At 38.7% G+C, this 18,583-nt stretch overlaps 1 protein-coding gene across 1 annotated transcript in view; it reads right to left on the reverse strand.

The window, feature by feature from the left end:
- LOC149244546 (AP-1 complex subunit gamma-2-like) overlaps positions 1–18,583 on the reverse strand; it is a 221,621-nt gene that overhangs the window by 191,452 nt on the left and 11,586 nt on the right. Inside the window, exons 4-5 of the mRNA XM_089374886.1 lie at positions 12,931–13,107; positions 12,183–12,337 (exon numbers count right to left, since the gene is read on the reverse strand). Coding sequence (XP_089231012.1) covers positions 12,183–12,337; positions 12,931–13,107 — 332 coding nt within the window. The remainder of the gene's footprint in view (positions 1–12,182; positions 12,338–12,930; positions 13,108–18,583) is intronic.

Below are 18,583 nucleotides of genomic sequence, written 5' to 3' on the forward strand. Positions count from 1 at the left end.
ACTTTCAAGGATGGTAATGACTCCCTCCGAAAGGATACAATCCCCACACCTACTACTCTGACTTTAGAGTTATCTCCAAGCACCACCTCCAAGTCTATATCCCTCTCTATAAGACTTGTAAACTATTCTCTGGCTCCAATCATATGGCAAGAAGCTCCATTGTCTACAAACCAGACACTAGAAGATGTAATATTGTGGCAAGACTCACCACTAAAGCAAACTCTGTGTCAAATCTAGTGGAAAACTCACCCACCTCAGTTGATGCCACAATGACCTTTTTCTTCCACTTCTTATTGGGACACTGAAAGGCATACTGACCCATCTTCTGACAAGCAAAACATATCACTTTGGTCATGTCCTTCTCCTTCTCCTTCTATTTTCCCTTATGCGTGGCCCCTCTAGAAGAACCCTTCTTGGCCTTCTTCTTGCCCTTAGCTAATAGGGAAACATTCACCTCCTAATCTGCCCCACCACGCTGGTTGCCACTCTTGGCACTCCTCTTGGTTTCCTCCGACATGAAATCATCCCACATACTCCTCCAATTTGAAAGATGCTCTCTAGTAGCAATGCCATCTATCAATCCAACCCACTTCTTGGGAAAACCACTCAGTGTCATCCTAACCAACTAGTCATCAGGGATAACCTCTCCCACTACAGTCGACTCATCTCTCACCTGTGTGATCTTGGTAAGGCATGTGGTTAATGTGTCAGTCTTGGTCATCTTGGTGTTTTAGTTTCTCACGTAACACCATCTTCTTGCTCTCATTGATGCTTTGATAAAGTGTAATCAGGGGCTCCCACATCTCATAGGCAAACTTTTTCCTTGATACATGAGGTATAAGGTGGTCTTTCACTGCATCTAGAAGGATCCTCTTAGCCTTCACATTCCACTTGTTGAATTCCTCCACCTGAACAATATCAATGGGTGGTTGTACTGCACTCTCTACAATATCCCACAACTCAAACTCCTCAAGCAACAAGACTATCCTCTCCTTCCAAGAACCAAAATTTTTAGCCCCACTCAATCTATCCTCCACCCTTAAACCAATAGCCATGTGACCCTCTCAACCAACAACTTCTAAACACTGAAACTGAGCAACCAAAGTGGAGCAGAAGCAGGAAGCGAGGACAGAAGCGGGAGCAAGGAGCAACATTTTCAAAAGCTCCTGGGTCTAAAGTGAATCGAAGTGTATTTTATATAGTATATATTTTATATAATTTGATGCATATATGCAACAAAAGCAGGTAGAATGAGGAATTAGATATAAAAAGCATAGAAACATGGATTAAACCATATAACATCCATAATCTAGAAGTTATAATCTTCATCAACCACATGTCCACAAGATACATGTTACAATATATCGAGTCTCGTGCTTCATCAATCTTAAAGTTTCAAACTTTCAAAATTCAATATATAACATTTGTCATCACTAAAGTTGTACTTGCAACCAATACCATTAACAAACAACCTGTGAAAGCACTTTTACGGCCAATTTTGCCAAAGGTCCCCCAAAGCCATACATGCTCCACCATGTGACAGGATCCATTTTGTCTCTATCTTCGATTGCATTCAAAGAACCAAACACTTCAGTTTGACTGAAGTATTTGCTTAATTCTCCATGCAATCTAGCACACTCCTCTCTGTCAAGGACTAGCTTCTCTAATGTTGCCATATACTGAACTTGTACCTCTAGATCTATATGGGGTTTGGTCCTAACCCCACCCCCAAGTGCAGGTTTTCCCAACCAAGGTGGGAAGTAGTATTTTGGCATAAGGATATATGCCAAGATATGTAGTGGAACATTAAGTTTATCCCACCGTGCACACACTTATTTGTGAATATGATCATAAAAGATGGAATCATTCGACTGGACAATATATTTTATTTGCCCCAACATGTTATCCATCTGCTCATACACCTCCCCAATCACCGTTGCATTTGTATTTGCAAAACAAATCATGTTATAAATGAGCTCGGTGTATTTCAAAACGTCCCTCACACTTGCCCAAAACTAACCATCAAGAGCAATGTGCTCCACCTCTTCAAAGCCTTCCCTGTCAATTGCAGTTGCATCCCTACCCTTTAATACCTACCATTGTGGACTTGATACCATGCTGGCCAATTACTCTCTTACCTTCAAAAGGCATCTAAAGGTGAGGTAATATGGAAAATCCCATGGGTATTGCTATGATTGCTAATAAATTTTACATTTTCTTGCCTCTCGTACAATTCACCAATCCATCTATATTGAGGTTCCTTGATCTTAATAATGCCATGCATCAAAAGGTTCATTGTGTGAACCAAACACCCAGACCAAAATATGTTGGGGTATTTATCCTCAATGATTGCACTCGTTGCCTTACAATTAGAAGCATTGTCAGTGATGACTTGGATGACATTATATGGCCCAATACTTTCAATTGTTTGAATTGATGGTTGTGCAATGTTGATGGCGGTCTTGAACTTTTCTGAGCAATCATGTGATGAAAGGAGGTTGCACCAGTAGCAGATACACTAAGAACATTTATCAATGGTTTGCCTTTTACATTTGTCCAGCGATCAGATACAATGGATAGGCCATATTCATTCCAAGCATTTGTGAATTTACCCAAAGCATTTGTTATTTTGGCTTTTTCACGATCAAGTCCCGCAGTTCTAGCTTTGTCATACCCAGGGCTCTTGTATCTTTTAGGGGTATCATTGATGGTGGAAACATTTCATGCCAATAAGGTGAGCGAAGGACATTGAATGGTATCCTACATGCAAAGAGAAATCGGAAAAATTTTGCATCCCCATCATCCCTACACCCTTGATCAAGGAATTTTGATATTGTTCTGTGCCTTAAAGAGATGTATGTGCCTGTGCCTCTATATCCAGTACCATGGGTGGATGTTGATGGACTTCTTACTCTATGTGATTGTGGGCTAGTTGTGTCATGTTCAAAGTCAGCCTTTGATCGTTCAGATTTGTATTGGGCTTCCTCCTCTTCCCTTCTATATTTGGTTCTTTGTTGTGCTGACACACTTACACAGGTTTTGATTCCTATTTGCTTAGTTCCATCCCATGCCATTTTCACACAAAGATGTTTTTTGGCATGGGCATATGAACCTGTGTAAGTGATTTTGCAATGGGGGCATGTAAATTTAGTGGTTCCACCCCCTTTTCCCTCCTGAAACCCTAGTAACATTTCCACAAGGGGATTTGATCTACCTTGGTTTTCTTTCCATCATCATCTCCACTCTCGTTATCCTCCTCCCCCTCAGACACTTGATACTCCTCTTCTCCAGGGTTTCCTAATCCAACACTACCCACTTCTTCATCATCTTCATCAATTCTTTTTCTTCTACTCCCACCACCATCATAACAAAAAAGGAACCAAAAAGAGAAGGCTACGCCATATACCCATCATGTTTGGTGAAGTTTGAGTTTCTTGCCTACAAATTCAATAAAATGGAGGAATGGGAATTGGGAATGAGTAGGAGAAGAGAACATATTTCATTCAACATATAAAAAACACAAATGCGACATGGGAAAAAAAAGGGATTAGACCCTCCCTCTTTGGCTCTCCAATGGTGGTGCCTTCAATTTCCCAAGGTCTCTCAAATGGAAGCCTTCAATCTTCCTTGCAATCTCCTCAAGCTCAAACCCTCTCAATCTTCCTCTCTCAAGCACCTCAAGCCATATTTGCTCTCTCAATCTCCTGAAAATGACAGATTATGGGAGGGGAGGAGGCCTTTTATTCTTTTGGCCCCTCCCTCTCCCTCGAAAAAACACTGCGTGCCATTTTTTCCCGCGGGGGCGGTTTTTTTGGCATGTGAATGATCGGAAGCAATCGCTCCCATATCGCTCCCCGAACTTAAAAGTCGCTCCCGGAGCAACAGGGAGCGATCACTCCCTCTATAACTACTGAAATGGCAGGGAACGAAAAAAAATTAGGGAGCATGCTTCTGAAATTCACTACTGATCAGAGCATGCTTCTGAACTACTGATCAGAGCACGCTTCAGGAGCAGATTCGAGGGTGGAGGGTGTGGCGCTCTCCCGCAGCCCTGGATCAACTAACCTCCCTCTCAACCACAGATCTCTCGTATATAGGCTGGTTTATGCTTGCTGGTCACTGTTTATCAGCGGTAGGTTCACAAGTGCTCTGGTACCATGTAGAAAAATTTTGTGTCCTGTAGCCCACCCATGTTTCAGCTTGTTTTACACAGCATGTTTAATGCTCACATCCCATAGTTAATTGTTGACTTATACATGAATATAAAATTTCAACTGAAACACTAAAAGAGTACCACTAGTCTTTCACTTTCACTTTCAGCTGATAAGAAATTCACAGACATGCACATGAATTGAGGACACTGATTTCTGGTCAATCACAAACCCTGGAAAAACCCTGAAGGGAAAACCAGTTGGAAGAGGAATTTTATTTGCTTTTATCTCAAATAAATTTACACAGAATTAAATACACAGATACTTATCTCCCGTTTTGGAATTCTGCCCAGATTATAGAAATTTGTGCTTCTGCCTGGAAATTTGTGCACAATCCAGCAATTTCTGCCCTTGGAATGCATGCCACTGTCCAGAGTTTCAGAGCTCAGAAATCGTGCCACTGTTCAGAAAAAAATGCTGTCAATTTCAGCGCCCACTGCCCAGAATTTTCTCCTCAAAATTTGGGCCACAGATCAGCACTGTCAGACTGATTTTCTGTCTTGAAAATCACACCCTCTGACAGTACTTCAGCTCCTAAAAATGTATGCCTCAGACCTCGATTTTTACACTGCTGTTCAGCACTTTTTCTGCCTGGAAATGAATGCCTCAGTATCAGAATTTCTGCCCTTGAAATCTGTGCTGAGGCTGCATCAAATTCTGTGCTGAGCTCCTTCAAGGTCACGCTGGAAATGAGTGCTGCTCCTAAGTTTGCGTGCCTCTCTTCCAGCCTTGGAATTTGGGCATGTGAGTATGTTATCCTTGCTGCAAATGCCCTCTCCTTCAGCAAACTCTAGCTATCTCAGCCTTCTCCTCTTCTCCTCTTCTCTTCTCCAACTTTGCACATGAATAATGAGTTCTCCTCTTGCCTTTTCCACTACAATCAAGGGCTGAGATTTGATCTCAGCTCTCCTTGATCAGGGGTGAAGATCTAATCTCCCATTGACCCCCTCTTATGTCTCTCATTGATCAAGGGTGAAGATCTAATCTCCGATTGACCCCCTCTTATGTCTCACCTTTATTAATGAGCCTCCCTAGTCACTTTAATGTCTTTTTGTAACTTGTACCTTTTTCTCATAAAGTCACTTTAATATAATAAAATATCATGTACTTTTTGTAACTCATAAAGTGACTAAAAAGGCATATGACTTTAATAACTCAAAGTCACACTAAAAAGTTGGTTCATACATTTTCCTAGGCCAAAGGAAAAAACCACTAGGAAACACCTTTGGGCAACAGTCCCAAGACTGTCAAAGAATTTAACTTATATTTGAAAAATTGCTAAACAAAAAATGTTAATATCCTTCGATGATAAGGGTTGTGAAACTTATGACAACACTAACAATGAAGTTGTTATGTAAAAAAATAGTTAGATTAGGTTATTATTTAATTTTCAGTTAAATTAGATGAAAGGGCACGATCATAAGATCATGCCCTTTCCCCAAAGGGTGTCCATGGCAATATATAAGCCAGGCATCCGCAATTGTAAGAATCATCATCTGTAATTTCATCTTTTAATAAATTATTTATACATATATTGCTGCTGTCCAAGAAATTCCTGCTTCATCTGGTATCAGAGCAGGGTTCTGCGCTACCTGTCCACTGCACTTACAGCTGCAACCCCGTGCGTATTCTCGGCTCCGTCCAGTTCCATTCTGCGTCATCCACCCTGTGTCCATCCGTCCGCAAATTCCTGTCGTTGTCCCTCGTCGTCTCCTTCCGCTGTTCTCGTCTGCTGTCCAGTCCGCAACACCGTGTCACTACTGTTCCCATCCACTCATGTCCGCAGCGCCACACCTAACCCTCGTTATCTGGCCACGTCTGCCGTCAAACATCGTGGTCGTTGACTCTGCGTGCCGTTTCATTTAAATTCATTGTGTCGTTTCATTTAAATTCGTTGTGCCGTTCCATTTCAATATATATATTTATAACATATATAGTTATAACATATATATATCAATGTTGCGAACATCGGCATTGGGATAAAATCGGCAAGGGTCCGGAAAACCAAAAAATCATAAAAATCGGGAAAATATCGGTAAAAAATCAGCAAACATCGGCAAAATTAAGATACCATAAAAATATCTTTAAAAATCGCAAACATCGGCTAGGCCAAAAAATCGTGATTTTGAGATAAAATCGGGATGTTATCGAGATGTTTGCAACACTGATATATATATATATATTTATAACATATATTTATATTAAATATTTATATATTATATAACATATATTATATATAATTTATTTATATATACGTATATTATATAGTTATATTATTAATTCATATATATGTTATATATATATATATATATATATATATATTTCATAACTTCATTTAATTATATTATATATTATATATAACATATATAATTTAATTAATTAAATTTATTTTAATTAATTAAAAAGTTATATATATATATATATATATATATATATATATATATATATATTAATTTAATTAATTAAATTTATTTTCATTAATTAAAATTTATATGTATTAAAATTATTTTAGCTAATAAAAAAAATAGGGGGAGGAAAAATATTTTAGCTGGCAAATAAATACACGCCTCCGCAAACCCGCTCAATGTCAACAATGACAATGGCGGATTTCCAAAAAAGGTTGTTGGACGCAGAGCATAAGATAAATAACAACCACGACGAGGTCAGTAAAAGATTAAATGAAGTCGAGAGCAAGCTTGGGAAGCAAGCAGACAAAATCAAAAATCTTCAAGATACGACGAATCGAATAGAAATAAAGATGGAAAATTACCATGTCCAGACAGAAGTAGGGATCAGAGAGGTCTTAACAATGCTGAAAAGTCTGTGTAAAAGGTCGAATTGTACACCCGAACAACTACTAAAAGAAGGTGAAGAGAATCAAGAACACATCTCGTCAGATTCAACTAAGTCCACAGACTCTCATGACAAAGTTGAATCCCCAAAAAAATCAGTGACACCCCACCAAGAAGCGAGTAACACAGCCTTTACAAACAAGCAACTCTGGGATAACTTTACCAATCAACACCCTTTTTTCGCTCAACCAGTAGCAACATACCAGCGACGGGCAAAAGTCGAGATGCCTAAATTCGATGGAAACGAAAAAAACAATGTTGCATGGATAAATAAAGCAGAAGAATACTTTGAGATATATGACATCAATGACGATGACGAAAAGCTCAGGCATGCATCCATGAAAATGGAAGGAGAAGCATATAACTGGTATATGTGGTGGAAAAAGACAACACATGTCATTAGCTGGAGAAAATTTAAAGATGCATTCTTCAAAAGATTCCAAGGTGTAAAGGAAGAAGAATTCTTTTCAAAACTCATCAAATTACGACAAAAAGGAAGTGTGGATGAATACACTCAAGAATGGGAGACCTTAGTAACACGAGTACCTGGGTTATCAGAATCTCGTCTAATTCAGTCATACATCTCGGGACTCAAAACCCACTTACAAGCAGAACTTGAGATGCATGACATTACATCTATAGAAGTAGCAAGACGAAAAGCAAAAATAGCCGAAAAGAAATCCGAACCAATATTTTGGTCAACAGCGGAAAAATCTTATGCAAGACGAAGGATACCCCAGTATGTGGACTCAAATAATACAAGATATGTTCCACCACATCGTCGTGAAGATGAAAAATCTAATGTGGAAATGCAAAGGATAAAAGAGGGTAAATGTAAACGTTGTGGTGAGAAATGGGACCCCAAACATAGATGTGCTAAAGGAAAAGAACCAAAGAACCTATATAATTGTGAAGCAACCAATGATTCAAACAGTGAAGATTATGACATAGAAGACATAGAAGACGCCCCAGAATTCTCACCAGAACTAGATGATGGAAGTATTCCACAAGTGTCATTATCAGCTATGACAGGTATATCACAACCTCAGACTTTAAAGTTAAAAGGACACATAAAGAAGAACAACGTAGTGGTTCTCGTCGACTCTGGAAGCACACACAATTTTTTAGATGCAACCGTGGCAAAGAGACTCAATATCTTTTCATTTCCCTTACCAAACATGAAAGTGATGGTAGCTAATGGTAAGAAGATTGAAAAGGTAGGGAAATGCCATAAGGTCAATTTGCAGATTCAAGACTTTAATCTAGAGTCTCCATTCTTCACGGTACCGTTAGGAGGAGTAGATGTAGTCTTAGGTATCCAATGGTTACAAACTTTAGATACTTATGCCGCCAACCATCAAGTACAATTTATAAAATTCAAATGGGGAGGTCAGAAGTACAAGTTACACGGATTCCAAGCACCAGAAAATCAAGTTGTATCATCATCTCAGATGATGAAACTAAGTCGAAAAGGAGCACCCTCTTATGTAGTACAGTGTCACCAGTTAGAGATGTTATCTGCAAATATGACCAGAGAAGAGTCACCAGAGATACAAGATTTGATTCAGAAGCATGAAAAAGTATTTCAAGACCTACCTATGAAGATGCCGCCTAATAGGGAAATTGAGCATACAATAGAAGTCAAGGCAGGGTCAGACCCTGTCAACATCAAGCCATACCAATATCCACATCACCAAAAAACGGAACTTGAGAGATTAATCCAAGACCTTTTAAAATGTGCGACCTTGATCATCTTGGAATATCTGATCAAGTGGAAGGACTTACCCGAAGAAGACGCCTTCTGGGAGAATGAATCATTCTTCAACAACATCCGTCGTTACTTATGCTTTGAGGACAAAGCATTCTTTCGAGAGGAAGGCAATGTTATGTAAAAAATTAGTTAGATTAGGTTATTATTTAATTTTCAGTTAAATTAGATGAAAGGGCACGATCATAAGATCATGCCCTTTCCCCAAAGGGTGTCCATGGCGGTATATAAGCTAGGCATCCGCAATTGTAAGAATCATCATCTGTAATTTCATCTTTTAATAAATTATTTATACATATATTGCTGCTGTCCAAGAAATTCCTGCTTCAGAAGTTGGGGCAAGGTAAGTAGTAGTGAGTGGTTTGAATGAGTTGGATGCCATCTCCATCATCCAAGTGGCCTTAAAGCAGTCAAACAAAATGGGCAAATAGATTTTACATATCTCCAACTTTCACATAAAATCAAATGTTTAGAGAGCTACCACAAATTAAGCTAAACACTGCAGTTTGTAAAGGACACCTTGCAAATGAATGACACCTAGCTCAGCTTCCTAATGGAGCAGCATGGAGAGCATTGACATCATTGGATCTCGTCCACAGCATCTTGTGTGAACCAATACCAACTCAAGCACTTGGTGGAGCATGGTATTTCTGGACATTTGTTGAGGCCCAAAACAGCTGCATTTTCATGTTTTGAGGAATTTAAAACTAGTGTAGAAGTCTAGTGAGGTAGAAAAGTAAAGGTCCTTAGAACTAATGGAAGTGGCAAGTACAACTCATGATTTTTCAAAATATTGTAAAACACTTGTGTAATAAAACAGCCAATTGTTTCCTATACTCCAAAACAAAATGTAGTAGCTGAACATTGCACCCTAGTCACAATGGCTAGGCACATGCTGAAAAGAAAAGGGTGGCTCGAAATACTTTGCATTAAGGTTGTCAACATAGTTTTCATGTGTTGGACAACTCCTTAACCAAGTCAGTCAAAGGAAAAGCTCTCAAAGCGGTATGGTCAGGTGAAAAACCTGTTCAATATTTCAAAGTGTTTAAACGTAAAGCCAATATCAACAGTAAAAATGTAATTTTATCTATAGTCAAGTGTTAGAAGCTTACAACTTTATTGAAAGAAAAGTAGGAATCAGTAGGGCTGTAATTTTTTAGAAAACACATGTACAGCAAAATAAAACAGAAAGACATTGAAGAAAAAAGCAATACAAAATTGGAACTAGGATTCCACTAGAACCTTCAGCCATTGCAATCAGGAAGCCAATTATCAGCTACAGAAGAATAGAGAAAATACCAGCATAAGAACAATGACAAGAGGAACCAGAGAGGTCCAAAACAAGAGCAAGAAAAGCATCAGAAAGGAGAACCAGAATAGTATTATCTGCCACCTTTCCCAATATATCTCAAAAGAGCCATACTGCCTCAATATTCCTCTTAGGGCATTGTAGCCTTTCCTTGTTCAATTGTAACCATACTCTATCTCCCATTCTTAATGACTTCTTTATTGTGTTAATCATGCATGGCCTTATTTTTTCTTGTGACTTCTTCAGCGTCTCCTGTACTTGCAAATGGGTTTGCCTAACCTTCTCAACATTTTTTTCTACTCATAATGCATCTCCTATGAGGTCCTCCCTCAATCCTCCTTGTTGTCCATATACAACATCCATGGGTGAAGGTAGAAAACATCCAACACAAGTTTCAAAAGGTGAATTCTCCGTAGAAATGTGGATAGTAGGGTTTCTGATAGCAATTACTGTGTTTTTGGGTTATAATGTAACATTAAGGGGACTATAGTCCTAAAACTCTATATGTTGTGGAATTGGTTTCATATGAACAAACTGTTGATTGTATGGTTACCTTATCTTATTGTACTTCAATAAGATCTCTGGTTGCAAAAAATTTGAGGGAATAACTGTTGAATTCAAATCTGTCATGAGCTCTCTCCTAACCCTAAGGGCGGTTTTACCCTAAAGTATACTACACACATACATGAATTTGTTATATATATTAAAAATATAAAAAATTAGTAAATTACAAATACAAAAATGAAATATAGACAAAGATTCAATTTTTTTAGAACATATAAACTAAAAACGTTTAGAATCTTACATGATCTTGATACAAATTTAATCATACAACTTTTGCTATTTAGCCTGTTGTCTTGCTAACACAATAATTTATCCAGAATTTGAAGCTACTATTGTAGCCCCTCTTTTAGCAGATGGGGCACTAACACACCCTGAAGAAGGAGGGGGGACAACATCAGTGGGAGCATTCCTCCCTTTCCTTAAACCTTTTCCAGCTTCCCTTGATGATTGAGCCATGATTTTTGAGAAATGAGGTAGACAATGGACTGCTTTAGGGGAAAACTTGAAGATTGGTGGACAAATCCACTTGCACAGCGCTTGGAATCCCTTCTAACACTACACAATAACCCTCAGATGAATTCCAAAACATCTTACTCCTCCAGCCTGTTGAGTAAATGAACCCAAATGAAAGGGAAAACGTGTTTTTATGGGGTGCAGACTTCTTTTACGGGAGACACGGTCAGGGCGTGTGTGGCACACGTGTTTGGTAGGTGTCCTGTGAATAGGACATGTGCCAAACATGTGTTGGACACGTATCCTCACTTATTGGTGTCCGACACATAGGATACGGGACACGGACCCTGTTTGGAAGTGTGCTGTTACTTAGCTCAAAAATTTATAACATGTGAGAACTAGGTCACTAAAGAACTGGTAGGAAGACATGCATCTCTATATTGAATTGAAAGAATGAATCAAATGGAGCCGTCTAGTATATTCTGTATGTAAGGTTTCCTGGATTTTTGTTCCATCAGCCATGCCCATACAAATATTAAAGTTGTATTCTTCAGTTATAAGTCCAAGCAGAAAAACATATGCATCACAAATTATTGTATTCTGGCGATTTTTGCAAGCTGTGCCATAAGATGCCTGTGCAAGTCTAATGAAAATAGGATGCTACAATTCTAAATTTCTGATTGAAATTCACTGGAAGATGTGAACATTACAGAGCTGGGAGGTCAGGTAAAATAAATTAATTTTATTAATGTCCACATAGGACCAAAGCAGGTCAATGGGACTAGAAAATACAAGAAGCCACTATTGTGATATGTGAGTGTCAACACTACAATGTGACAAAAGAAATACATATAAAAGTAGTGAGTAGAAAGGGATGATCCCATACAAATTCTTCAATTGCCTTCCCTACAAAATTTTTATTTTGGAGCAGCAATAGATATAGATATGACACATTTGAACCCAACGAAACAATCAAAAGATCAAAAAATTAGGAACCAAACTGGAAAGCTTTACAACATGCTTACCGGATGTTATTATCACGATTTGACAAAAATCGACCGAGAATGTTAATTGCAAGCACACGAAGACCACCTATGGCTTCTATTGCCATGATGGTCTGCACACATTCATAAAGTATTGCATTCCCAGCATTCTTGTTGGATTCAATATTAGTGGCTACCTGGAAGCAAGACAAACAGATTGATGATAAGATACTAAGGCATGGAAGCAAACATGTTTCACGATTTCAATATATACAGCAATTTTAACTGAGTTAAATCCTTAACATTAAAGATGTCATGCCACATGTAAACTTCAACCTAATGAAATTGTGGTCCAATTCCACCTAAACAGTTCACTGTAGTAATTTGCTTGAGTTCCATTAAGTAAATAAATCTGCAACCATATCCTGGCTGAACTATGGTACTGAAAACATTTTCACAGCCATGTAAGTAATTATTTAGAACCAAAAATTTACACATTTAATTGAATGCATAAAAGCCCCAAGATTCAAGATGGAAAGGGAAGACAGTTGGAAAGAAAAGTCACAATCTCCAACGAACAACCATTCTCGAAATCAAAGCTTCAGGGCCTAATTCGGGTATAGCATGATACTTTTCAATGTTTCTGTCAAGGCAGGCTGCCATTTACTAATTTCTTATATAATATATAGTTTCCCATACAATCTGAGAGCAGATAGACTTATTCCAAAATCAGAGAGATAAATGCAGCTTTAAATTAGCGCAATCCTCTATAAAAAAAAAAATTGTTTACTTGAGCCAGAATGTCACTCATAATGTCACTTGAATCTGCATCGCCCTGTCCCAAAATGCGAAGTAGTCTAAGAACCCTTATTTGCAAAAAGGGATCAGTGATTCCACCAACATCAAACTCCGGTGAGTACCCACTAGTGACCATATTCTTCAGAACACGGACTAAATCCTTTGTATACTGCAATTAAAGAAAAATCAAAAACACAAATCATGAGTTCAGTTAGCAAAGTCTAATCTGCAAGATAGCATACATTCATTAACAGTGAAACAATAGATATTGTATGTCTTTGCAGAAACAGCACTCTGAAGTTTGAAAGCAGTGAATATGCAAACCCATAAGATCTCCGACATCCATGTACAAAAGTACTTTAGTAGAACCAAAAAGATGCTCCTAAAATGTTCATAAAACTATTCATTATAATCATGAACTCATAGAAATCTTGAACATTAGCATACATTCAAATGATAAAATCATTAATCTGGTTAATCAATAACGGTGTCCAAATAAAACTCTAATAGACCATGCAGATCTACATCCATTGGAAAAAAAACTTCTTATTTTAAAACTTTCCTCGCTTGTATGGATTCATTATTTAATATCAAGTCCTACCATGGAAGGGACATGATGGACAGCACATCAGAATTCGAGAAATTAAGATTATCCAGAGCGAAATTATTTCTTTCATAAACCTATATATATACTCTGAAATTTAGCTCATGGATACATCATTAATATCTTTAGAATATCCATTGACGCATCCCCTGATGATGGACTCACTTGGTAGTCCGAAACGTTGGGTTCATAAAACTCTACAACAGGTCATTCCTCCTCTATTTTAAAACTTTCCTCACCAGTATGGATTCGTTATTTAATAAACTTTAAATAGCTAAAGCTTAAAAGTGAGCGAAACTAAAGGTGTTCATATTTTCAATGAAGTTCGTTGCAAACCAAAAATGTAAAACAATGCTGTACAGCAAAACAAAGAAACTGACTCTGTTGCTTCTCCTGCAATGTCCTCTTTAGACTGCACTGAAGCCACATGTCCCATCCCTATATCGTTTAATGATGGCTTCTTCTGTCTTCTTCACGTCATATCAATATTAATTAAAAGCATAAGGTTCCATTAGATAAATTTTGTTCAAACAAATCCACATAAGGCAAACTCTCTCCTCCAAAAAGGAATGCAACTTTGTCTCCCTCCTATCAAAACCAGGCAATTTCTTCCAGGCTCCAGCAAATGAACTCTATGGTTTCATATATCTCCAGCTGGCAAGGTTAATTTGCAACCCTATAACATATCCTCTTATGGTGAAAACAATACATCTTACCTTATTCAAAACATCGCAGTTGTGGAAGATAGAATGGCACTTGACTTTCCCGTACCTTATTCAACAAAGGTGAATGATTTATGAAGCATCTAAAGAGTACCATATTCACTAGAAACTCAAACAGATCGACTAGGATATAATATTAAACATTGATTAAAGTTTTAATCTTGGTCGTTGGAGTCCCAACTGGAGACTATAAAAACAAGTCGATGGGTAGATGAACACACTTGTGACACTAGAGATCGATTTCCTTTGGCAGTTCAATTTCTCCAGAGAGCAGCAGCAGCAACCGGAAGAGTTCGAGCCAGAGAAGGGAAGCACAGACAAAGAGGTGTAAGGATAGCGATACGGAGGAAGTTTTCCAATTCAGGAGAGTACATTGCAGAGAAGCAGAGATATCCACAGAGAGGCTACGCAGAAGCCTCTAAGAGGCAATTCAATTTTTTTATTCGGGAAGTCATCTCAGAGTTATGAAGGCAAGAAAATTTCGTAGATGTCAAGGGAAGCATTTCCAGAGTCAGCAGCAAAAAGAAGAGGCAGCTCAAGGTGAGATCCAGACAACACAAATTTGTGCTTGCACAAAGGGTGACACAGGGAATTTTGTGGAGGGGTTTCAAAGGCCAATCTTCAGTGTCAGATTGCTTGTGGGGTTAGGAAAATTCCTCACTATATTTTTGCCAATATTTCTCTACAAGATTGTCAACTTTCAGCATCCAAATTGTACTCAGATTATTTCGCTAATGCTTAATAATAAAAACCTTCAGTTGCTGCACTAGTTTTCCCAAGTTGGGTTTTTCCAGAGACTTTTGTCCAAAAATAATTGTCATATCTTGTGTGTGTGTGCCAGTATTTTCTCAGTTTCCAGTTTATCTTCCACAGTATTTTTATTTGTGAAGGTTGCAGTGTGATTAATTCGTTGTTGTCGTAGCAATAAACTGAATAATTAATTTATCAGTTAGAAGAATTAATTCCAGTTGTTGCAATAGAATTTCAGTGGTGAAATTTTCACATGGTATCAGAGCGATTTTGATCAGACGGGGAAGCTCAGAAGCGAAGGAAGAAATTTGTTGTTCAGAGGGAGCAGCAAGACGAATTTTTGGGGGCTGCACAAATCCTAAGCCAAGCAGTGCGAGTTGCTTGAGCAAGTTCGATTTTTCAGTGCAGGTTGGCAAAAAAATTCAGCTTGCCAATTCGAGTGATTCCAGCAAGCAGAAGGGCAGTTGTAGCTCAATTTTCACTGAGTAGATTCCTTGTTTGGGCGCAGAAGGGTTTTGCAGCAGTTCGTTGGAGCAAAATCAGCGCAAGGTGGAAGAAAAAGTGCACAAATAGAGGGAAATTTCTCACAGAGGTTTCTCGGCTAGAAATCTGATTTTTCCAGTTGCAGTCGACAGTTACTACAAACAGAGTTTCTCACTCCAGAAGGGAGTGCAAATAGCAAATTTAGCAGCCAAGCAAGGAAAAAGAGGGAGATTTTCGTTCAGATTCGAGATTGCCACGGCTAGGCTTAGAGATCAAGATAGGTTGGAGGGAGCCTCCAACTATGTCATCTATAAGGATAGGATGTCCTTCCTGTTAGATGAATTTGGCATGAAGACCTATGCAGACAATGTTATGGCAGTATCTCAAGATGCAAATCAATTGAAACAATACAGGATAGAAATGGCAAAGGCGAAGCAATGATCTTGGATGGAGTCCGAGATTATATAGTCTCACATATAGCGAACAAAGGAACGACCAAGGAGATGTGGGATGCTCTCGCTCAGTTATATCGAAATCCTTTCGAGTAGTGGAAGATGTTCCTGCAGGAGAAGCTAAGAAACATCAGGATGCATAAGGGTAAAGGCATAGGTTCCTTCCCCTCAGAATTCAAGAGATCCGAGATCAGCTTGCAGTCGTTGGGGTAGCACCTCAACCTACAGAGCTTGTGCGTTTGGCATCGAACACTGTCTCAAAGGAGTGCCAAGTCTTTGTCCAAAGTATCTTGGGTCGAGACACTTTGCCTAGGTGGGACAGGGTGTCGTCAGAGCTGCAGCAGCAGGAGATGAGGTGAGCTCTAGTAAAGAGATCCATCAGTGAAAGCAGCAATAAGGATCTAAAGGGTGAGAAGGAGGAAAATGTGGCCCTTGCATCTAAGGGTCCCAGTCATGGACAAGGGGAGAAGAAGAAGAAGGACCTAAGGTCAAGTGTTTCGAGTGTGGTGAGTTTGACCACTACAGTACTCAGTATCCTCTCAGAAAGAAGGACAAGCAAGGGAAGCAGGACCAGGTGGCAGCATCCACAGAGATAGATAAATTTTCCTCCAAGTTGGTAGAAGACTTCGCCATGCTTGCAGTTATACCTCTAGGAGGAGTGAGGTGGGGCAATATGGAGCTATAGTCCCAGAGCAGCGCAAAGGTGGGGCAGGGTCCATTGAAGTGTCTTCCTCATGCATCATTATATTGCTACAGGGGCCCACAGTATTTAGCAGCAAGATGGATTAGTGTCAATGATGCAGTCAGATTCACGAGTGACAGTTGCAAACTAGTTGCATTCAAGTGTTGAGGAGTGCAAACGAAGGGTTCATAGTAGAGCAGGAGGCTCAGTAGCAGAGTCAGCGACAACGCAGATTCTTCAGTGGATAGTTGTAGCATAAATACTATGTTGGGCACAAAAAATTGATAGCTTGGAGGCTTGAATGTAAAAATACACACAAGTATTTGTAAATAATAATTTATTAATATATATAAGATTTATAAGATGATATGAATGTACAATGAGGACCCTACTTTTATACCTCAGCAGGTGACCTTTCGTGAATGGGCATGTCTTTTAGACATGCCTTTTCACTTAATTTAATGACTAATTAACCTAAATAATATTTAATTATTTAATATTTATATTTATTTTATTTAGCTAATTGTTATGAATTATATTCATAACATAGCCTCTCCCTTCAGAAGCTTTGTCCTCAAAGCTTTAATATTGGGGTTTTCTTCTCTTAGTCGTTGTCGATGTGTACAACTTGGTCATTGATCCGTCATGTAGCTTATCCATCTTCGAGCTCCTTCACTAAGATTTCATTTGATTTTGTATCGATTTCAAATTTTGAAGTAAACTCGCACCTTGAAATCCATGATGTTCCCTCCATTATTTCTTTCTTGCAACGGTTTTGAAACACATACCCAAGGAATGAATGGAGATCCCTATTGTGCTTTAAGTCTCTGAAAGCCTCGGTTGCCACAAAAGAAAACACTGCTCTGCGATCCACACATAACACAGACATTGCTAATACAAATTTCTTCGATTCAACCTCCTCAAGCAGCTGCTCATTCTCCGCATTAATTTCATCCAGCCACTCTTTCGTAAAAGGGTAACACTTGGTTCCATAAAATTCTGTGATAAAGTATGGAGTAAACGACAATTCCCAATGTAATTTCTCATTTGAATTTATAACAACCACCTCGGCCATAGTCGAAACTTGGCAGTATCGAAACAATTTCTTTATAGTCTTGTCTCCGAATGGCAACGCCAGCCATGGCATCCTGGCAATAACCTTTTGAAACTGCTTATCCCAAAGGCCACTTATGAATTTGGTTGACGAAGATAAAGCGTTCCTTTGTTTAGAGACACAGCTAAATCTGAGCAAGTGTTCCAGTGACAGCGACGACAATATCTTGGCAATGATAGGATTGCAAGTGTTCTCCAACTCCTTCCTCTTGTCATCAAATTCATCTGCATCTGCACGCTAGTCCAGCCACTATTTAGTCTGTTCAATGGCATCCTCAATCTTCGACTTATCAGATTGACCCAATTTTGCTGCGATCATATCACCTTGAATGGTGTTACTTATGTTGAGCTTCTTGGAATCCTTTCCATTTTCTACAGAAAGCCTTGACTCGTTTGATACCAGATTCCGCTTAGATAAACTTTCTACATCCTTAGTGGGAATTTCCATCGATGGGGCCTCAACGTGCCCTTTTCTGGACTTCATGCCTTCTTTTTTGTTACTTTCATCGTAAGACATCTTCACCAGAACTTCATTATTAACTTCCATTTTCATATCATTTTCAGCTTCCTCATTCTCGCTATCAATGTCCATATCATTTATATTCAGAGTTTCATTGTCTTCTTCTACAAGACTTTTCTTTAGACATGTTGAAACTTCAGCACATGATTTTTCTAATCGCTGAAATGTTTCTTGAATACTAAATTGTTCAACGTAATCAGGATATGAACGTAATGGCACATTGTGCAGTGAACTACATTCAAAGACCTGCATGATTATATCGTGTGCCATGGCTCTGGTACCACTGTAGCATAAAAACTATGTTGGGCACAAAAAACTG

Source organism: Pinus tabuliformis, chromosome 8 (genome assembly GCF_031772625.1).
Source record: "Pinus tabuliformis cultivar Carrire ecotype Pingquan chromosome 8, CPIR1, whole genome shotgun sequence".
NCBI classification, from domain to species: domain Eukaryota; kingdom Viridiplantae; phylum Streptophyta; class Pinopsida; order Pinales; family Pinaceae; genus Pinus; species Pinus tabuliformis.